At 39.8% G+C, this 23217-nt stretch overlaps 3 protein-coding genes across 20 annotated transcripts in view; all 3 read right to left on the reverse strand.

The window, feature by feature from the left end:
- The window catches only part of gramd2aa (GRAM domain containing 2Aa), a 29489-nt gene extending 22481 nt beyond the window's left edge, over positions 1 to 7008 (reverse strand). For both annotated transcript variants that reach the window (XM_046033355.1, XM_046033354.1), the window contains exons 1-2: positions 6818 to 7008; positions 707 to 811 (exon numbers count right to left, since the gene is read on the reverse strand). In XM_046033355.1, the coding sequence (XP_045889311.1) occupies positions 707 to 801 (95 nt within the window). In that variant the 5' untranslated portion in view covers positions 802 to 811; positions 6818 to 7008. The remainder of the gene's footprint in view (positions 1 to 706; positions 812 to 6817) is intronic.
- Positions 1 to 23217, reverse strand: part of neo1a (neogenin 1a) — a 629602-nt gene that overhangs the window by 356095 nt on the left and 250290 nt on the right. The gene's annotated exons all lie outside the window — the stretch shown is intronic.
- The window catches only part of znf609b (zinc finger protein 609b), an 85234-nt gene continuing 73376 nt past the window's right edge, over positions 11360 to 23217 (reverse strand). For 5 of the 7 annotated variants that reach the window (XM_046033340.1, XM_046033337.1, XM_046033343.1 and 2 more), the window contains 5 exons: positions 18839 to 21188; positions 18347 to 18716; positions 16677 to 17057; positions 16337 to 16415; positions 11360 to 14584 (listed from right to left, as the gene is read on the reverse strand). In XM_046033340.1, coding sequence (XP_045889296.1) covers positions 16342 to 16415; positions 16677 to 17057; positions 18347 to 18716; positions 18839 to 21188 — 3175 coding nt within the window. In that variant the 3' untranslated portion in view covers positions 11360 to 14584; positions 16337 to 16341. The remainder of the gene's footprint in view (positions 14585 to 16336; positions 16416 to 16676; positions 17058 to 18346; positions 18717 to 18838; positions 21189 to 23217) is intronic. The other 2 variants (XM_046033339.1, XM_046033341.1) reach the window with 2 other exon arrangements.

The following is a 23217-nucleotide window of genomic DNA, read 5'->3' on the forward strand; positions in this document are numbered from 1 at the left end:
CTATTTACAACCTAAAATATTGCAGGCAGCAACAGAGTTTTGAGGTGAGTTAGGCACTGGGAGGGAATAAAAGACACACACACACACACACTCGCACACAGCTTACTGGGGGCTACAAGTTCAAGACTGACATGTGCATTAAACGTTCAAGTCCCTCCCATTCAACGAGTCTACTAACACATCCCATGCTTCAGTGCTAAATCCCATCCCAGAGCAGATTCCCCAGGATTACACTGCTCCTGCATTGAATCCTTCTTATATAACACGCACACACAGAGAAACACACACACACACACACACACACACACACACACACACACACACACACACAGTCTGCAGGCACACATACACACACACATTGTGTATGCATTCTTGCACCAAAAATATGGTGAATTGTAGAAAAACACTTCATTACTAGTGTAACTACAGCAATAAAACATTTCCAAACACATTTCTTCTCAACGGGTCTTTGCAGTCTCTTTGCATGTGTGCGTGTGTGTGTGCGCGTGTGCATGCGCGCGCATCTGACCATTGTTTTACATCAAATACAGCTGAAATAAAAGCACAAAATAAGTGCTGTGAAAATAAATCTCCAGGGCTGTAACCCATGACCATGCACAGGATACAGATGGTGTGTGTGGGGGGAAAAAAGAGCATGGAAAGACAGCAAGTGTTGCAGAACAGTGTGTGTGTTTGCGGGATTTGCCTGAAGTGGCCGTGTGTGTCGTCGTCCTTGGATGGGTCCAGGTCCTGTGTTGAGAGCAAGCCGGTTTCTTCGCTCTGTTCCTGCTGCTCAGTCATGCTCCTGGCCCTAAATACACAAACACACAGCTCTATGTTAACAGCAGGCACCTCTCCGCTGGACCGTCATGTACAAAATGATGTTTGTTTTTGTCTCCAGGTTTGGCTTCAAAGAGGGAGAGAGCTCTTCTCAAAAAGTTTATGGAGCAAACAAATGGACTCTGTCTGCAAAATCAACACAGCGGTGATGCAACATTCAAAGTCTAATTTGTTGGTTTATGCTACATTAAAAGTCTCTACTCAGCAAAACAAAGCTGTGTTCTTGTGTAAATGAGGCCAGTGCTGCTCTCACCCAGATGTCTACAAAGAAATAGAGCACCTCAGAGGTTGAGCAGATGGCTGACCTGATGCGCTGCTTTGAGCTGACTCAAACATTTAAAAAAAATACACTTTACATTTAAAAAATTTTCAGCACCAAATGTCTCCTGAAATTAACTATTACAGATACCAAAAGAAGAAGGGGAAGAAACCAAGGATATGACCATAAATTGTGTAAGATAGGTGAGATATTTTCACACAAATACTTATATTTCTTCCTGTGGATGGTGACTGACGATAAGTAGAGCAAAACATGAGACACACACTGATATGAACACACTCAACTCAGGCTCAGTGAAGGAATGATTCAACTGAACCAAATCAAATCAAACCGAACCAAACTACAGCTTCATGTTCTCTGTGATGGATTATGTTCTACTTAACTGATTTTAAACTGGATGTTATTTAACACTGTTGATTATATAAAAGTGGGTATTGCTGCAATATTTCTTTCATAAGATTGATTTGTCAATGTTTAAGTCACTGTTAACTATTTGAACATTTTAGCATTACTATTAGCTATTCCAACTGTCACCTCTTACTGTTAGCTATCTGTGTTTCTTATCCTTTAATGTAAGTTCACTTTTTCAACTATTTATACATTTCTTACTATTTATTTGCTAACTATTTCAACTGTTTATCCATTAATTTAAACGGTCTCTTAGCTCACTATTAAACCATTACTTGAAGCTAACTGCTCATTTTAACTAACGATTCTTCCCATTACGTTTAGCAAACCATGTCAACTGTTAATCTAACTAATTCTTTTGACTAACTAGCTATATCAAATGTTCATTCATTTCTTTTAGCTAACTTATTGTTTGTCAGTTTACCTGTATCTAACTATTTCAACTGTTAGTTTGTAATGTAACTACATCACATTTAAATAAGTACAACTGTTCATCTATTACTTTTAGCAATCACTGTTAATTGTTTATACTTACGTTTAATACTTTTAAATAACAATTTTAACAGGTTATCTATTAGCTGCATCTGTTTATCCATTACTTTGAAGTTCCCATATTTATCCAGTGCTTTAACTATTTTACCCATAGCTAGATAACTAACTATTTTAACCATTTATTATTAACATTTCAACAGTTTTTTAAAGTGTATATTTCTTTTAGTTAACAAGTTCAGCTTCCCTGCTGGCTTTATAACTATTTGTTTATATATTACAACTGTCTCAGATAGGTGTATGTACTTTGCAGGCAGCCAATCATAACTGGTAGATTACTTGTTATTGTAAATATACCAAGATCAGCATCACACCAATTTGTGATCTCATGTGTGGAGTTTATTTTCTTCCTTAACATAAGTATGTAGATACATTTTTTTTTTTATCAAATACTAATTTATCTGAGTAGTCCACAATCTTCAAGGTACCCTCTGGCAACAGCAAAAATAGGCTACCCTGTGTTTGAGAATCACTTAACCAGATGATAACTAAAAAGAAAAAAGCTGGTACCATCCTTTAAATGCTTTGCAGTGTACTATCTATCTATTATGTTTCTTCCTCTCAGCTGCACATCAAATCTCTCTCTTTTTCTCCCTCACATACACACACAAACACCCACCTGTCCTGTGCCATATTTTCCTCTGGGAGAAGGGAAGTTATTACCACCTGCTCTGGTATAATTACAGGTGCTGATGGAAATATGCTCCTGTAAGCAGTTTCCAATGTATTATCTCTAATTGGCCAGAAGCTTCACGTCAGCCACTGACCTGTTCAAACAACAGAAGCTTCCTGGTCCTAGAGATTTTACATCTGACTGGTTATCTGTGATCACAGAGGGTTGAATGGGAGGTGAAAGGTCTGTTGTAATAGATAAGGTAAGGGTTAGTGGGGTCACCACCTTAAGCCTGAGGTTAGGAGATTAAGGAGGGTATCGTATCCCAGATGTGTGGGCCTAAGGGCAAAATGGAGCCCTGTGGTGATGTTGCAGTTCACTTAGAAACAATCCTCCAAGGGGGTGCTTGTAGTTGTGCGCTAAGGAAATGGTTAGGTTGGAGTATTTTAATAATATTCCCCAGATCAGTAGCTAATGCAATGAACAATATTTAAATTAAGATTTTTCATTTGTATAAAAGCATTAACATGCATTCTTTGATACAAATTCAACTAAAGAATTTCCTACAATTGGTCAAAAAAAATCTTTGTTAATTATAAGTGATTTACTTTGTAAAATGTTTTTCTTTAGTGATAAGTCCATACTTGGGGAAATATGTGTAGGGAAAAAAACATAACTGTTGCCAATTTTGAAGAGCATACTATGAGATCATATTACAGGATTAATTTCCTGCCTTCCACATAACTTTTGGCTCACTTTCATATGAAAAACCAGCTTGCAGATATGTGAAACTTGTATGACACAGGGCAGAGTTTAGTACCTTGTTCTTAGTTTAGGTAGTGTTACCTGAGAGCTGGGGATTTTTTGATGCCACATTATGTCCACTGTGTCTGATGGCCTAAGGGAACAGACTTTGGATGGTTCTTTGGTTACACCATTCACAAATGTTTGCTTGCAGTCTGAAAAACTTATGAAACCGGTCACATAGTCATTGACACAAACAGCCTTAGAATAAACACTCTCATTATATGACTTTTTTTAGAAGAAAAACTTGTTTTGGCATGAAGATGTTTCAGCTTTCAGTCTTATTTAGTCTGTGCAGGGTTCCAGGAACTGGAATTAAAGAAATTATCAAAAACAAATGTCATGTTATTATTTCACTTGAAACTGTCATTTAAGGTTTATCGCTCATGTTGGCCAGGAGAGCAAGACGGAGACAGAATAAACCACAGTGACAAGATGATTGTGCATTATGCTTAATCCCACGCTGCTGCAAAAAAACACTATGTTCACTCACAGTAATATTGGACAAACACCCTAATTTGCAGCTCAATCCTGTTTGATACTGAATCATTTAGTAAGCAAACTGTTCAGCACAGGACGCTGCTTCCTACTTGGCAATTTGATCTAAAAGTTCTTGGAGTGTAGAGACTATAACATCAAACCCAACAGACAAGAACATCAGCATTGGATGATTCTGCCAAACGCTGCATTACATTCAGTGCCAACATTTTTAAAAGAATTTGTTTTCTTCAATATCAAACCCAACACATCCTCATACCTAAAGGACAGAATAGGTTGTTTGTCACTGACTCCGAAAACAACATGACTGTGGGAAAGTACCGACAACAGTATTTGGTAATGAAAGTTAAGTTACGTCACATGTTTTACGAAACGGTCATACCTTGGTTAGGTTTAGAAAAAGATCATGGTTTGGTTCACGTAAATATTGTTTCTCATATGCCACCTCACCTGACTTGCTCCTGTCATAATTACTATGGCCTGACAATAGACGTAAATATGGGCGGTATTAAGCAACTTACACAGGCTCTACCCCCTTGCCTTCTGAAAAAGGACCACAATACTTTTTGGCTGTATTGTGTTTTTATACTTTTGATGGTTTTTGGAGTTGGGGCATCTCTTGTTAGAGGCGCACCTATTATATTTACAATCAATAAAGAACTTCAATCAAACCTATTTGGCTGTATTTTTGGGGAGAACGGTTTGAACCCACAGGGTCCCCATAAAAAAGAAATGTGTAGTCAAATGGCTGGACACAGAGTCTTAGTAAAATAGAGAAAGTTAGCTACATATAATATTTTCCAATAATTTAAAAAAAACAGTGTAAAACACATTTTTTAAATCTGAAATATCTTAAAATCTTTTAGCAGAAGATGGGCAGGCCTGACTGAGATGAGAACCGCAGGGTCCCACAGGGTTCCAGGGAGTGACAGCACAGAAAGTAGCTTATCTGTTCATTGCCTTGTTCCTGAAACAATACATGGCAAAACATTTGCTGTTCAGCAATCACCAATTCATTTAAAAAAAATTAAGGTCTAGATTTTGATAGGGACTGAACATTAAGTAATAAAACAGGACCAACTTGAGGCCCTTATGTCAGTTCATATTGTGCTTTAGTGGTGCATATTCCCATATTCATGTTATAACAGTAATAATTAATCAAACTACACTATTTCCACACAGTGAACCTGGGATTTTTGAGGGCCCTTGGAGTTGTGCAGTAGCACTGCCATTGCTAACCAAAACATTAGAAGAGAGAGATCAGTATATGTTAAACTACAAATGAACAGCCTTCATAGGCCTTCAAACCTTCCTCCTGCCGCTCTACTGGATCAGTTCTGCTCTGGTCTCTGCTCTTTTTACATGCTCCTCCTGCTCCATGCCCATCTTTGTCTCAGGAGACAAACATTTTGTGCTGTCACAAGACACCCAATCCAATAACCTGTAATCTTGTTAAGCCACAGAGATTGTTGCTGAGGAGTCACTACACACTCTGCCTCCAGTTGCTCACTTCCCTGTACACCTTTGCCACTAAGTTGCTGTTGCTGCATATAATTTATTTTTTTCAACTTAAAGTCAAGTACATTTGTGAAGCTATACCTTTCTATATCAGTTTGAAGAGTGATGCCACCCTCCCACCTCCTGTACACATACAGTAAAAGCTGAAGTTACAATCACCAAAACACTGACATTACAACAATTCTTCACTAACTCAGGCAACTTAATCCTAAATAGCCAATGGCTTTCCCAAGATTTGATAGAAGTACATTAAATAGCCAATAAATGAGCTCCAATATACAACTCTTTAAGTGTTTTTTGTGTGCACAGGACTGTCAAGTCTACACAAGGAGACTCCCCAGCAAGACAAGGACACCCAAGATATTTTTACAGTAGGTGTTTAGAAGCAAATGTTTAATTTGTCTAAAAAGTTGAAGGGGGGTTTGTCCTATGATTAGAGAAAATTAAGGTTGTCTGCGGTCTTGGGAGCAGTCCACAAGGTAGGTTTCATACATGTGTTAGTGTACTTAGTGTGAGTTCAGGGGAAAAGGAAAATAAATAGTTTTGCAAAAATCCAACTTATTATTAAGTGTCCTCGACAACAAATTTTAAGCAATTTGGAAATTTTACTTGTGTAACTTGTTTTACAAAACATTTTAACACTTACATTGGTAAGTGTGCTGTCTTATAATAACTGTCAATACTGGACAAAAGTCAACCCGATTTTATTCACATTTCCCCTGTTGAATGACTTTAAATAGGCCCACATATATATTTTATTCCTGACATTTCTATACATCTACAGCACTTGCCATTTTGGGATAAACGACGTCTTTTACTATTAAAATCAGAAACAACATCAAGCTTGTCAAGAGAAGCCAGGAACAGAAGCAATTCTTCAGAATAAAAGTGGGAAAATATGAATAAATAAATATACTTTAAATAAATTAGTCAATAAATAAATAAATAATGTCTACAGTGCAACAGGGCGTAAAAAGAATCTACAAATATTATTTATGTTGCATCATAATTCACATATAATTAAATATCTAACGGGAGAAAGTGAACACATTTGGATGCAAATTATTACTTAATGTTACAAATATTCTACAGTATTTTTTGCGTTTAAGAATGTCAGTATAAACCCAACACATACGTACATTGTGTCTGACTATAGTAACACACACACCTCTACTCACATATCTTTATACCCATCCTGCTATTTTACATTTACGCCCAGAATTCGACACGTGCGCTTCTATTTTGAATTATTTGCCGGAAGTCCCACTCTTTCTCCCGCTAACTTGACGTCTCTTGACGTGTCCTACCTGTAGCTTAGAAGCTACCGCGACTTAATCCGCTGTGTTGTCGCCTTGTAGCTCCTGTAAAACTCCTCAGGTCGGTGCTGCATTTCTCGGTCAAGTCATTTTATGTTCTTTATCCACGAAAAATGGACAAAAGAAACTCCAGTTCGGCACAAATCACTAAAGCTACAGCAGAGAGAGAGAGAGACGTGTTGACTGAGCGTTAACCTCCTCAGCAGCGTGTCCTCCTGGGTGAGGTGGGTTGAGCTTACCTATAGCCCAGTTTGGGCACGGGGCCAGAGGATTAAACAGCGGCTGTTTTCTTTCCACACGCCGGAAATAACCTAACGACTGCTCATTATAGTATAAATATAAGACTAACAGAAAAAAACACCGCAAGGGCTTTGGTAGTTTCATTTTTAATAGTGAAGTCATGGCTACTGAGCTATTCTCCTACACTAATAGGATTAGGCAGTGATGGAATAAGTACACATAGCCTATTTAAGTAAAAGTACTCTGTGAAAATATTCCACTACAAGTAAAAGTCAGGCATTCAAAATCTTTAGAAGTAGGCGATAATCAGCAAAATTTACTTCAAGTACCTTATCAAAAGTAAAAATACTTATTAGGCTATATGCAGAAAAATTGTCCCTGTCAGTGTTTTACAATTATATATAATGGTTTTAGATTAATATCACTGTTGTTACATTTCAAGTAGGAGATTTTATAAATAATTTATCTCTAAAAGGGTATAATACTAAGAACATATAAAACCGTTAAGGCAATGTCTCAGGAGCCTATTAGTTATGGTGTTAATGTTTGGTCAATTTATCCATGTAAAGTACTGACTGATGAATGTTGTTGACAGACAGTTAGATGACAAACGAAGTCAATAAAAGTAGTTAGTTACTTAGTTAATGAAGGTAGAAAGAAGAAACATTGCGCTCAACCAAAGAAATAACATTGCCGGCGTGTGTGTAGTGAGGGATGAAGTACTGACATGTTTTACTCAAGTAAAAGTTGTAATACCACAGTATAAAACACACTTACAAGTAAAGGTCCTGCATTCAAAATCTTACTCAAGTAAAAATAGTAGTAGTACAGTATTAGCATCAAAATTTACTTAAAGTATCAAAAGTATAAGTACTACTTATGCAAAGTAACCCCACTCAGAGTGTTATAGTATAGTATAGATAGTGTATACACTATATTCTACATATTATTGGAATGTTATTAGTGATGCATTTATGTAATTAGCATTACAAGTAGCAGTTGTCAAGGTAGAGATCATTTTAACTACCTAATATACTGTTACACTGTCAGATAAATGTAGTGAAGAAAAAGTACATTTCCCTCTGAAATGTAGTAGAGTAGTAGAATAAAGTACTATAGCAGAAAATAGACATACTCAAGTACAAGTACCTCAAAACTGCACCCAAGTACAGTTCGTGAGTACATGTATTAAGTTACATTCTGGGGAGGTGTAAAAAGTACAGAAGGATTTTCACACATTATAGATTAAACAAATGATGATGGAAATAATAATGTATAAAGATATCTAGCTGCAGTTGTCTCTATAGTACTAAGAGTCCCTTCTCTCACAGTACATACAGTCAAGCATTCAGCATCACGTTAAATAAAGTTCAGGCTCTCAGTTCAAAAGACTTTTCAACCCTAATGAGTATAACCTCTTGTGTGACTTAATCACAATCCAAACGCTGCTACAAAGGTGGGTCGTATTAGCTTCACAATGCCAATTAGCACCATTTGTCAAGTGTGAAGCACATACTTTGTGGTTTTTAAATTGAGTTCCCGTCATGGCTGAATTACCTGTGCCCAAAACTGCAGGAGTAACAAACTGCAAAAATATGTAAATAGGCCTATGTAAAAGAGAAGTCTTCTCTCTTGATAATTGATGATTAAATATTCTAAAGTGGATACATTTTTATCAAGTCTTGTTTTGAAAACCCCCCTTGCTGATATTAAAGTTACTTCTGCATCCACATCCCTTTTGTCCCGGTTTAAAAATCCCCCCCTGACACATCTAACTCGCTACACCTCCTCCTCTGTGATTGATGTTTAGTTAATGAAACCAGACGCTTTTACCTGGCTTCACCTTGTCGGGATGCCACATATTCAGTACCTTCACTGCACTTCCTGTGTGGTGTTCACTTACCTGGCTCTGCTGGCTATCCTCTGACTGCAGTTACCATGAGGGTGGCGGTAGTGGGGGAGCTGGTAGTATCTGTCCTGGCCTGGGGCCTCGTCGGCGGGCAGGGCCTTAGGGCTTGCTGCGTAAATAGTGCATCCCATGAACACCTCCTGAAAGTCACCCTCAGTGTCTAACAGCGAGCGGAGAAGAGCCGTCCTTAAGGTATCCTTCCTCTGTGCGGCCTGTCCTGTCCTGATGCCAGCCAGCTGCTCTGTGGAAAAGCCATTGGCTCAGCACATTGCTATCTTAACCCCTCCCCTCAGAATCTCTCCTCCAGCCAGCCTCTCTCTCTCTCTCTCTCTCTCCAGCCCTCTTCCCTCTGCAGAGCTGAGAGCATAGAGGATAATCAGATTTCAAATTTACACTCAACAAAATCATCCCGGGCATAATCACCCCCTGCCACTGATGTTGCATTATGCTAATGCACAGAGCGTACTCTCAGTTCAGGAGCATTAGGGTCAGTTAAAAATATCCAAACTGACTGAGAGAAGCAACAGCCACATCAGACACAGATAAAGTTGTAATAGCGTGTACTTTAAGTGATGCACTTGAGAGTGAACTGCTGTCAGCTGGTTGGACACGCTGTGAAAAATGCTCACTACACTTTCCCAGAGCCTAAAGTGATCTTGAAATTGTTTTATTTTGTCTGATCAACAGTCAAAAATCAAAAGATCAAGTTCAATTTAAATTGATATAGGAGGTGACAAAAGCAGCAAAGCCTCACCTTTGAGAGGCTTTTACACCCAGACACACACACACACACAAAAGAATCAATAAACTACTTAGATTCTTAAAATTACATCTACTCCTTCTCCCTGATTAAAAAAAAATAATCCAGAATCTATGAATGACAAGTGGCACAAAAACCCTGCTGGTATGCTCACAACTCAGATCTAAAGGCTCCCTGTTGAGCATTTGACCTTGAGTAGCGCTATGAAGCAGTTTTGTTTATTTTGTGTACACGTACAAGACACACAGGCACACACTCTTCAACCAATGGTGTCACATTATTCCAATGATCAATAGGTGGCAGTAACATGCCAAGATATGCAGCAATGCACCAATAAAGGCGGGGAAAAAGAAGACTGCAGGCTTGTAAATACAGATGTAAACAATGCTGGATTTAAAATATTTTTTATCAGCTTTTACAAATGTGAAGGAAAGGCACTCGACATGAGGTTTAGACATCAAGGATACACTGAATGTAAATATAACTTGTTAACAGGAAAATTCCACAAGACTCCTTTAAAGTGAGCACAGAGAGGCTTTCCTTAAGCAGATGAATGGTAAAACATTCTGCACACTGAAGTGACAAGAAGCAACACATTTGTTGAGAGGAGGGGGGCTTTAAGAGAATAACTTAATCAATTAGTCAGTTCTATTAAATTTTAATTATTTGACACAAATTCATATCAGAAGTTATTTCATTGCACTTTTCATATAAAGCAGGGATAGACCGTATTCTTTGTAATATTACTCACAGAGACCCAACAGCTGCTACCACCATGAGCAAGCACTTTGCAGCAGTGGCAAGGAAAACCTCGAGCAGAACCTAGACTCAGGGTGGGTAGTCAACGGCCTTGACCGGAAGGGTTGAGAGGGGGGAGGGGAGAGGATTGGGGGGCGGCTAATTATAATAATTATAGCAGGTATCTAATTATACAGCGGTTGTTGAGCAGCAATGCGGGGGCAGTAGGTGGCTTGCAATCACAAATCCAGACTCCACAGCTCAGGAGGCAGAAATACCTGCTAAAAGCGACGAGACGATAAAGCACAAAACTATGGGAGAGCGAAGACGTCGAGTTAGTAATATGCATTAATGGGATAAGAGTCCATATGGATGCAGGGGCAGGAGCAGGAGCTGTTGTATTAAATGGCTTTTATGGTATGGTAAACAAACCTCCTCAGGTACAGCAAGTTAGTCAGCAGTAAAACCTAACATTTAATCGAACTGAGACTGACCGTAACCTCTTTAGACACTGTTCTCGTGTATTTCTATCCTCATCCATTCGACTTCTCCAGGAAAGGAATATTTATTAAAAAGCAATGTTGGAGATTGCTGTTGGAGACTGATACAGTCACAGTCCTGCAATAAATCCTATCTTTATGAAGGCTGCAAAAGGCAAACTCATTACTATTTAAAGCAAAATATCGTGTGAAATCATTGCTCCAAAATGACTGACTTTTTTCTTGATTTTCAAGGTTTACGAATATTTCTTATATATAGATAAAACATACACAAACACACTGGAATGGTTACTGGTAGTTGAAATTAAAATCATTTGACAGTATTTTACATTATCTTACCTCCACAGCATCAACAGAGCAGAAGCCATTGAGCATTTCCCAGGACAGATTGTCTCATAAAAAGATTTATTTTTTTCCAGCCCAAATTTACAAAGGCAAGTTACAGAGTATTGTATAAAAAAGAACCATGGTAATGTACACTTTACACAAACTCCTGAAGGGTGGGAGGAAGGAGGAGAGGGTGAAGAGTTCTGAATTTCTCACACAGAAAGAAAATGAAGACATTGTAAACATCCTTGCAAGCACCAGAAGGGGTACTTTTTGGGGGGGGGGGGTGGGTTGGAGGGTTGTGTGACAGTAAGTGGGTCAGGAAGGGACAAACGAGCAGAGCAAGTGTCTCTGTGTTTTCACAGAAGAATGTTCAACTAGGCACCAATTGAGACAACTGCTGGCCAATAAATATACTCTTCACCATGAAACAAATACAGTCCTGCAACATACAAGAGCCAAGCACTTTCCAATATGTTGATAGCAAACATTACTTTTCTGGCTTTTCATACACTTTAGTATATATGATTTTCACTGGGCTTTGCTTACTACTGACAACATTACTACTCTCAGAGAGAGAACAAATGCACTTGTCACAACCATTGTCTGATAAAACTATATGTACTGTATGCAGTCTGCCAGTACTAAAACCCACTGACTTTAATGACAACATCACAGCTGCCTAGATTACCCTTACAGATTAAGTACAAGTCAAACACCACCACATTCAGCTTATTCATGTCAGCCATTCTTCTTTAAAAATGCGCAAAAAGCCAAAATATATACCATCTTGCAAACTTCTGTGGGACGAGAAACGTATTTACTGGGAATGTCCAAGAACCTCAAAATGAAGAGCTGCACTTTCATAATCGTGAGTAGTGTCTCAACAAACAGCTAACATCCAACTTCACAGGGTGTTAGACATTAGATTATTGTTAGACAGCTGGTTTATGAACTTGAACACAAAGTATTAAATGAGGAAAAAAAAAAAATACAACAATGGAAACATTAAAAGTGATTTTAAAACCAATATAAGTCAAATGAAATTGAATGACAGTCAAGTTTCTACTCTCATTATAATGCATTTGAGGAACACAAAGCCTGTTAACAAATCACAACAGCATGTTATGGCATAAAACCTTTAATAACTGCCCTATCCAGAGCCAATTTGTCACTTAAAAAATAAGCATATCCAGTTCAGAGCAGAAAATGTGCTGTTTTCACACCCATGAACAGGAGCCCTCTCGAATCATTGCAAACAGCATATGGGTAGAATTTCACTTACAACCCCTGAGGTATGAGAGAACTGTAATTTAAAGCCAAGAGGGTCCTCGGGTAGAACAGGCCATGTTGACAGATTTAAAATTAATCAGACTTAGTTGAATTTACAGAATGGCACCACCAGTTTGAGAGCTGCAGGAAAGCCTAGAGCAACACGCTTGTTTTCCGCTGATTCAGTTCTTCAGCCATGTGTGCATGTTCAAGGTTTTACTGTGTTGGCGTTTGCTCCAAGCTTTTCACTGGCTCACCCTTCCTTTTTATTCATGTTCACTGTCTGCATCTGATTGGATAATGTTTGCTCTGTAATAGTAACAGCTGAAAGATTTTTGGGGTCATTTCATGCACTTATGTTTAATGTGCCGGTAGTACAGCACAGGCAGAAACTGAACAAAGGAAACTGGTGTCTGAGATATCAGACTCAGTGGCCCAGTTTTGGACTGACCCATAGCTAGTAAAACACCATGTTGTAAATGTGTGTTATGGTGAAGCCACACAAGCAAGCGAAGCACCAAGAGACATTTTCGCTTTTTGACTGTGCACAATAGTCTAAAATCAGACCGGTTCACCATTTTGTTTTCACTTAATCTGACAGTTTGTTGGAGTTGCCATTCAATCGCTGAAAAAGATATGAGATGGAAAGCGATTCTGCGAGGTCTGGAACCAGTCTAACGGCACACTGTAATGTTGGGATGAGTGGAGATGGGAACCAAGCTTTTGACGTGTTGAAAAAGTAGAGGTCAAGTGAATAAAATAAAAAATGTGAAGCAAGACAAACAAAGCTGGGGCAAAGAACAGCAAGACATCTAGGGACTGCAGCAACAATGATCAGAGCACATAATGTTAAAAGCGGTGAAAGCCAAAAGCTATTTAACAGTGACAGTTTTTAAACAGTTGTGTGCTGGGATAAATATCAACATTTATGCACATAAAAGTAGGATAAAAGTCTATAATACAGCAGAAAAATACATGAGTTCAGTGAAATTTCACATTGTTTACAGAAAACAATCAAACGAGCTGAACGTAGCACAATCTTACAGTAAAACACCAAAACCCCCACAAGTGGCCTAAAGCAGTGATGGCAATGCCTCCGTGAACTCATCGCTTGCTAATGTGGCTTCACTGTTTGAGTGAGTGTAAAGACAGATGTGACCCTTTCATTGTGAGGAAGAACAGGACAAATACCAGCATCAGACACATTCAAGGATGAACACAATGATATGGAGTAACAGTATTACTGAGAAAAGAAAACATGAATAGTGTTTATTCTCCACTGAGGTGTATGCGGTCCCTTCGCAAAACACGACATCATCCCTGAAACAAGAACCGAGGGTTCAAAGAGGATGGGAATCAAAAATGACGATGGAAAATGAAAAACTTCAGTCTCAGGCTCTTTAGTCTCAGCAGCTGTTGCCATATTCCCTCTCCCCACGAAATATAGCCAAACATTTGTCAAGTTAAGGATATATACTGTTGTTTCACGGCATACAATAAGCCAAAGATCATTTCAATATGATTCACTTTGTCTTTTCAGTCTTTAATTTAGTTTGACTCCCCTTTCCCATCAGCCATCAAACATCCTCTGCCAATTTCTTTCTGCGTGACAAAAAAACAATGCAGTCAAAGAAAGAAAGAAAGAAAGAAAAAAAACTAAAAACAACAAAAAAAGCTGTTCTGGCAGTCCAATAGTCTCTTTTTGCATTGTATTTGTTGACAGTGCAAAGACTAGGTAATCAGTGGGTTGGTGTTTCCTCTGCGTAATGAGGCAGAGTGATGGCTTTGAACCTGGGTTATTATCAGTCCTGTTATAGTCCAAGGTCTGGAAAATATGGGGAGGGGAGGGAAAAAAACCCGACAATCTGCCTAGCCTTTGGGCAGAACAACTAAAAATATAGATAGAAACACCATTCAACTGATGTCTAAAAGGTAACACCCGGGAGATTTTCTTCTCATGTGAGCCAGTCACATGAATCTTTGCAGGGTTGAGGTGTGACGGTCAGGTTTCCCTGTGAAAGAAACAAAGGAAAGACTTAGTATCAGATGACTCATTCATTTACATAAAATACTGAAACAAAAAAAGAAAAGGCTACCGTTAAATAAATGCTTTACACACTTCTGTAACTCTATGCTGAGGTGGCCGTGGTGGAATGTCAGAACATTTACTCAAGTTCTGCACTTAAGTACAATTATGAAATATTGTACTTTTAGGCTACTACTTTAGAGGGAATAATTGTACTTTTTACTCTTTACATTTATTTGAGAACCAAACTTACTAGCTACTTTGTAGATTAAGATTTTACATGCAAAATTTCTGATCAGTTAAAAAACAAAAAAATGTACGTAAAATAGCTTTCTCCAGTTTTACAAATTACAACATTAAAATACTGGTGTGACGCCCTATGGGGTCATGAGTGGGTGTGGCCTGCCTGTCTCCCCCCCTTACGTTGTGGTATTTATCTTGTTTTGCATACTACAACACCTTCACACATACATTCATGCAACAATCATCCTGCACAGACACTACTGAAACCACAGACTACATACCGCATACTTAGTAATACTTAGTTTGAAATATTTTGGCTTAATAAACATATTTTGTTAAACTTTTACCATGGTGTGTCTCCCTTTTGAGCAGGTCATAACACTGGTTACACATTTATACATACATAATAATTGAATGATATATACAATAATACAGACCTCTAGAAGGGGTCATTCTGCACAAAAAGTACTATACATTTGATACTTTAATTACATTTTGCAATGACTATATTTTGTGGTATTCCCAAGTAAAGGTTTTGAAAATGCATTAGACCCGCAGCCTACATTCAGTTGCCGGTTTATTAGGTACACCAAGCTACAACTAATACAGTCCTGCTATAAAGCCTCCCGTCATGGAGGTTATAATGTGTTGATACAACTTTATAATCCTTTTTGAGGCTGTAGATTATGTTTTATGTTTTTTAACTGTATGGCATTATACAGAGGTGTTACTTAGCTTAGTTACCTCATTGATATAAGTGGGGTGGACAAAATAACAGAAATACCTGTCAGTATAGTGCAATTCAATTCAAAAGCATCAAAAAAGGCAGCATGTAAAATAATCATACCATTGAATCAACTCGCAAAGAGTTTCAACAAAAACGGATTAAGCTGTATTAGTTGCAGCTAGTTGTACCTAATAAACTGACAATTGAGTGTAGATTTATTTATTAAACAACTCAGCTGTCATTTAAAAGAGCTTCCACTAGATGTCAGTGCAGGCTGCACTGGCTTAGTGTCTTAGCAGGGCTCATTCCACATCTCTATTATCAACACTATGATCCACTTGTCCTCAGAGGACCTACTTAGGATGGATGAGCTGAAGGGCTAAATGCTGCACTGCATATTGTACTAAATTGCAGCAGAGTACTAAGGGCTTTATTTGGCCAGGATTTGTTTTCTTTACAGGTTGCTGCCTGAGTCTGCAATACAAATGTTGCAGAGAAAGAGTAGAGAGCAGTGTGTTCTTTTCACTTCAAATCAAATAAACAAAGAAACATGCCGTTTTTATTTTTACAGGACAATCTACATCTGTGCCAGTATTCATACTCACCTATATATTTTTAACTGGAGTTATGTGCATTTTTTACATGAAGCATAATTTCAGCCACCTGTATTTGTTGGGTGTTCAAACACTGCTATTTATTTGTCTCAGTAGACTTGTGTTTTGTTTACCGTCAGTCTTTTGCGTGTCTCTCCAACTAAGGGGGTCTTACCGTTCTCACCTCCGTGGTGGTGGGTAGAGGGAGGGGGTTGCTGCTTGTTGGCTGGCAACAATAGCTGATGAGGAGAGACCTATGGCGAGTTGGAAAATGTATGGCTATCAGTGATATTTCCTATTTAGGTTCTGAATTTAGATAGCTAATTGTTATCTGCCATAATTTAACAGGCTGCATCTACTTACAGTAAGTATTCTAGTTTGTGGGCCTTTTTTAAAATCTAACTGGCATTAATCTACTTTGCATGTATAGTGCCTTAAGTATGTAATAACAGTATAACACTTCTAATGAATCCACTGTCAAACAGCAGAGATGGGATAACTGAGGACTGACTGACCTGTGGCATAGGACAGGTCATATTGGCCTGAGAGCAGGGGGTATCCCAGGTGGTGGTGAGAGGGCATCATGCGCTGAGAGGGTGAGGATCGTGGTCGGTCCCCGTCTCTTTCTCTTTCCCTCTCACGCTCCCTTTCCCGATCTCTGTCTCCACCAGCACCTCTGTCCTGCTCCCTCTCCCTGTCATGGGGTGGCTTGTCACCTACTGTGGGGGATTTGCTCTTATATTGGCTGGCGTGCTGATGCAGGATATCCAGGGCTTTGGAGTCCGTTGCTGTTTTTGTGACAGTAGGGCTGGCGCGAGATTTGTCACTGCCTTCCTCACCTCCGGCTATTTTACTGGCATATGGAGAAAATGGATAGCCTCCCGGTAGGTATGAACCTAAAATTTATGAAGAAAATTCAGGGTTCAAATTTAGATTTACATGGATTACAAATGTGAGGACTGATGATTATTCTCATTAATTTTCACATCAATCAAGCTGAAGGTTCTGACACATCGTCCACTTAATGGGGCTATATCTAGGCACTGAAAGCAAACAGTCTAGTAACTAGTACCATATTTTCTCTACATGGGATTATTTTGATCTTGAAAATTAAATTAAAACATGCACTGTAAATATTGCAATAGGGTTGACCACATTAGGCCGACCTGAAAAATGTGGCATTTTAATTTAATTTACATAAGGAAAGTGGCTTAACACCAGCATTTTTCTCTTGTGTTTCCAGATGGATGTTGTATGTAAGCTATGAATAGATATCTGGTGGTGAATCATCAGCCAAGTTGGTGTGATAAAACCTATTATTCTTTAGGCTACATATTATCAGACCCTCTAGGAATTTGTGGATTAACAAATTCAACCACTCACAGACAGTAGTATGTATAAGAGCTTGCAGTTTTTACCAACCCCTTCAATATTTCTACAAAAAGAAAATATCTTAAGATTGAAAGGATGCCTGAATTTCAGTTTCCACATATAATTATCCTACTCAGGACCTCTGTTAGGAACATAGGTCAAAGAAAATCAATCCTTTATTGACTTGACCTATCTTGATTTCAGTTTACTGCCATGCTGCATTTCCCCCCCCAACAAGCTCAAACCAAATCATTGCAATTATATCATGCTCATCACAACATTACTGCAATTTGTAGCGAAACAACACAAAAATTGCAGCAAATTATGATCAGACATTCAATGCAGAATATTCTGTCAGTTCTGAATGACATCCTGCTGAGACGGTTAGCTTCCCTTTTGATAACAATCTAAAGCTGCCTCCTTAGAGCCATTATGTTTTCAAAAAGCAAAGTACACAAAAGGTATGAGACATTAAATGATTTAAGCCACATTAATTATTTAGTTTCCTTTCCCTCTGAAAGCCGCTGTACACACCTTAAAACGACGGTAGGGTCAACAGCTTAATCACCATACTTAATCACTCCTTATGTTAGTCCAGCATGCATTTGACCAAAACAAACCTTGAGAACCTCTGATGACCAGCACCAAACAAATGATTTAACACACTAGGTAAAAAGAATATTACAAAATGGATGACTTTAGCTTGTAGATGTCACCAGATCAAGAAATAATTTTTCATACCACATATTATTTTTCCACTAGGAATATATTAAAAACCTCTGATAATAACATATTTGGAGTTAATTTGTCATACCTGGATAATTCTGCATCATGACTGAGGGCATGCCCCTGTATCCAGGGTGGTTGGGGTCATAGCCTTGTCCATAGGGGTAACCATGCATGTAGGGCATGTAGCCTTGGTGCTGTGCTAGTGGTGATGAGAACTGCATGTGGGGATTAGAACGAGAGTCTTTGCTCATGGCCCGGTGGTCCTCAGAACTGATTCTAGGATCACTACCCTCTTTGCCGTCCTCCTTGGGCCCACTTTGACTGTCCTTGGACCTGGGCCTGTCATCCTTTAATTTACGATCTCGTTCCCGTTCTCTGTCCCTTTCATCTTTCCACCGAGGTTGTTGTTGCTGGTGTTCATCTTCTGCTTGGGGCTTCTGGCTCTCGGGGTACTGCTAAAGGCGGGAAAGAAGAAGAAGTCCGCACATATCAACATTTACATATTTAAATAACTCTAAACATTCGCACAGAGTCACAAGCATAAAGTCCAACACTGTTGTACTAGATTGGTATTTACCTGTCTGTACCACATGGCCTGCTCCATCCCTGCCTGACCTCTGGATTCCAGCGCTTGCTTGGAGTCTTCCTTTCCATGGTGGCCCCCTTCAGTCAGCTTCATTTTTAGCCCCTCAGCTTGCTGGGACTTTGGGTCCTCCCCTTTTATACTTCCCATGGATTTGGAGGAAGGCTCAGGGGGTGAGTCCCTAGATTTGCTTGGGGGCTGCAGTGTCTTTCCAAGGTCTGACTGACTTGGGGCTTTGGAAAGGCTTGGTGGCATTGGGCTCTTTTGTTTCCACTCCTCTTTCATGGAAGCTTCTCGTTCTTTTATGGCTACATCTGACTTCTTCTCAGCGGCACGATGTTGTTCAGCCATTTGTCGCTGCCGCTCCTCATACTGTTGCCGGTAGGCTGGGTTGGTGTTCATCAAGTGGTTATGGTAGGCTTGATCGGGATGGTATGCATATGGGGGAACATAAGCATACTGGTTGTAGTAAAGAGGTTGCATGTACATGTTAGATCGCTGTTGGATGACTGAGGGTTGCTGTGGCTGCTGTTGATGTTGCTGTTGCTGCTGCTGCTGCTGCTGCTGCTGCTGCTGCTGCTGGCCAGAAGCACTGCTATCAGTTTTGCGTTCTTCATGAACCTCAACCTTGACTTTTTCCTCACCTTGGTCCTGGTCATCATCCTTTTTGATCTTAACCTGACCTTCAGCCACTGGGTTGGGACCACCGGGACTGGGGTTGACGTAATTGGGCGAGTAATACGTCTCATAGCCGGGATAGTATGGGGAATCTTTGTTGGGTGTCTGGTTTGGAAAGAGTGCTTTTTTGACACTTTCCCTAATGCCTTGGTCCTCTGTCCTGACTTTGACACCTTCTAGTTTCCCTTCACCATCCTCACCAGCATCTGAAATGTCCGAATATGCTGGGCTATTGGTTTTGACCGAAGAGTTGTCAGCACCATTTTGGTTCCCCATGTGAAGTGGAGTGAGAGGCTGTGGCATTCCACTGCCATCTATACGGCTAGCTACACCAATGGATGGGCTAGGGGCATTGTCAGAAAAGCTGTAAATCTTGTCAGCCTCAGCCTTGATACTGGCTAAACGACTCTGATGAGGATCTGAAGAACCATTGAGAAGTCCTTCCCCCTTATTTCCTTGATCACAAGGTTCAGAGTATGGAAGCTTTCCTTCCTCCAGTTTTCCTCCCTTTCCCGGAGGCTTGGGGCTGTCAGCTTCCTTTCCGCCATCTTTCTTCTTCTTCTCTTTCTTCTTTTTGTCTTTGGAGCTACTTGAGGCAGGATCTCCAATGACAGGGGGCTTAGGCTGTGTGCCTTTCATTTGAGGACTCTTAGGGATTCCTGGTATCATTGGGGTAAGCCCCGGGGAAGAATTTGGGTTTCCAGGAGGAAAAGGGTACATCTGCTGAGGTCCTGTAGAGCCAGGGCCTATGGGCCGTGGTGACTTCATGTTTTTCTGGGCCATTCTATCAGCCTTTGTGCCGGTGCTACCCTTTTTGGACTTGTCTGATCCTCTCTTATCATCTAAACCATCGTTACTGGCCTCATCAGTGAAGCATAGCCCATCTTCACACCCATCTGTCGGTGTACCCCCCATTTCTGGATCTGTCTCAGCTATTTTCTTTTTACTCAGCTTAGAACCAAACTTACCAGGAGATGGGGAAGGACTTTGAGCATCAAAATTCCTGCCTTTTGGAGTAACAGAACGTGCTGGAGACAAGCATCCTTTCTGAGATATAGATGCTCCATTACAGTTCCCTGGTTCAGGGTGGAGAGTTGAGTCCTCGCCATATTCACTCTCTCCATCCAAGTCCAACTTTATGTCATCATCATTGTGGGCGCGGGCTTGGTGGTACTTGAGACCATTAATGTGCTTGTACTTCTTGTTGCAGTTAGGGTGTGGGCAGTCAATAAGAACTGGAGAGGGGCAGCTGCGATCAAGGGGAGGTGGAAGTGGCTCAGTCTTAATAGAAGGGATAGGAAGACCCGTTGGTCCTGCCCCTCCACTGTTGGAGTTTGTCCGCATACGTTTGTTGCCTTTGGTGTCCTCCGAGCTGGAATTGGGTTCCATGTCTGAGGCTGGTTTGGTCTTACGTTTTCCAGCTGAGGAGGGACTGGCCTTGATATCTTCTGTGTTGCTGTTGGGTGGGGTGCGGCGCTCTGATGGCGTCTGGCTACCCCTCCGGCCCTTGCTGTTAGAGGCAGCACGAGTCTTGTTGTTGGTGGTACCCTTGTTGTCTGATGAGTTGCTGTTCTCGTTGATAGGGGTGTTGCTATTCGGTCTCATTCGCTTACCTCGACCACGGCCATTCCTCATCTCCAGGTCACTTGTAGGGGATTCACAAAACCTGCAGTAGTGACAAAAATCATGTATAAGAATAAGTGATAGTAGTCATAGTACCAATGGTTGATTTTAACACAACAAATGATACAATGGAAATTTCAGCTACTCATTTTAAACTAACATTGCTGTGGGGAATTTATAATACAATACCAAAAACACAATTTACCCCCATGGGACTTTTTGATTTTTATATTTTACAACATTAAATTACAGTGAATAATGGTTTTTGACAATTATCTTCTACCTTGCAGTCAATTATTATCAGAATAGAGATCACCTGTGTGCAATCAAGATGTGACAAGTGACGTTATGTTAAATACACTTGTTTCTTGGGGTCCAGATGTGTTAAACAATCTGTTTAAAATATGGACGGAGTCTTGTGACGTCACCCATAGGTTTCTGAAGAGCAATTGTGAAGCCAGTCAGTGAGGTGGCTCTGGCCGTCGCCATCTTATCACTGCCTGACTCCAGCTAATCCAAAAATGGGCAAAGAAGTGGAGTGTCGGTAGAGATGTGGTGGAACAAATGAAGCCTGGTTGCTGAGGCTAGCCACCTTTGACTGCACCCACCTGTCACTCAAAGCAGCCACGTCCTTTGTTATGCATAACTTTAAGCCTTAATATAATTTACATGGGTGAGTTCACCCCCCGTACAGTTAGCCAGAGAGACCAAAACTGTTTTTTGTACCAGGCTGTAAACAAGTTTATTTTTGTAGTGAAGTAAGGGTTACAGCATTTTAACATGGGGGCTTGTGGAGCCCAAAAACTCATGTTTGGAGCTAGCCTCAAGTGGCCGTTTGAGGAACTGCAGTTTTGGCACTTCAGCATTTCCTTTATTTTTTAACCACACAGACCCATTTGATTCTCAAGGTAAAATGAAACATTTTAATTCTCTTTGTAGGCCTTTATACCTACATACGATTTTAGGATACTTGATCATACCCTTTCTAAAGTTTATTAGATGGGGTGGTGATGGCGCAATGGATAAGACACATGCCTTTGGTGTGAAAGACCTGGGTTCAATTACCCACTGTGACATGTCCACCAATGTGTCCCTGAGCAAGACACTTAACCCCTAGTTGCTCCAAAGGCGTGCGACCTTTGACATGTATAGCAACTGTAAGTCACTTTGGATAAAAGCGTCAGCTAAATGAATAAGTGTAATGTAGAAAGTGTATGACCAAGGAAATTCAAAAAACGGGTCATAACAGTAATACCTATTATGACAACACTAAGGGGTTTAAGTCCCGACTCGATAATAAACAAAAGCAATAATATCAAAATATGTACACCATTGTTCTGTCCCTGTCCTTTCATAACATACCAATCTGATATTGTGCGCACTATAAGTGAGTAAGCTATTTCAACAAAGCCACATGACTTTTCAAATGAAGGACATGTAAACATCATTTGAAAAGACAGCAGAGTAGAGTCTAGCTGCTTTGTAATCAAAACATAAAGTCATTCAAATACTTAAAACAGCAGTTTGGCCTTATCTCTCCATAACAGTAATGTAATTAACTTTCTGCACAGCAGTGAAGGTTAGCAATCTGTGACAAAAAGAGACACTGGGCTGGTATGACTCACAGCTTCCTCTCCAAGTCTCTCCAAACAATTTCAACCCCAGCAGGGGATGTGAATACATCCGTAGTCTGACAGTGGTAGAGGAATTTAGACTCATTACAAGCCCAAGTTTATATTCAGTCCGTTGAAAGCTTTCTGAATTATTCATGGTGTGTCCTTAATGTAGTCGTGTTGCAAACTGTAAGACTATCTTGGTGCAAATACAGCCAGGCAAACCTCACTTACTGTGCAAACCTCACTTACTGAACATTGTGATATACCGTGATACATTAGTGTGATACAGCCTCTCCTTGTTTTCCATTAGCACCGCTTTAATCTTGATTTTTTTTTCTATTGCACTTAACCATGCATTTCAAATATAGATTTATATTTACATTTAGGTACTGTGCAGGTGTTCTAAATCAAAGAAAGTGCTTGGAAATGTATTTTACATCACCTGTGTATTTTGCA

The sequence above is a fragment of the Micropterus dolomieu genome, linkage group LG20, assembly GCF_021292245.1.
Source record: "Micropterus dolomieu isolate WLL.071019.BEF.003 ecotype Adirondacks linkage group LG20, ASM2129224v1, whole genome shotgun sequence".
In the NCBI taxonomy this organism is placed as follows: Eukaryota; Metazoa; Chordata; class Actinopteri; order Centrarchiformes; family Centrarchidae; genus Micropterus; species Micropterus dolomieu.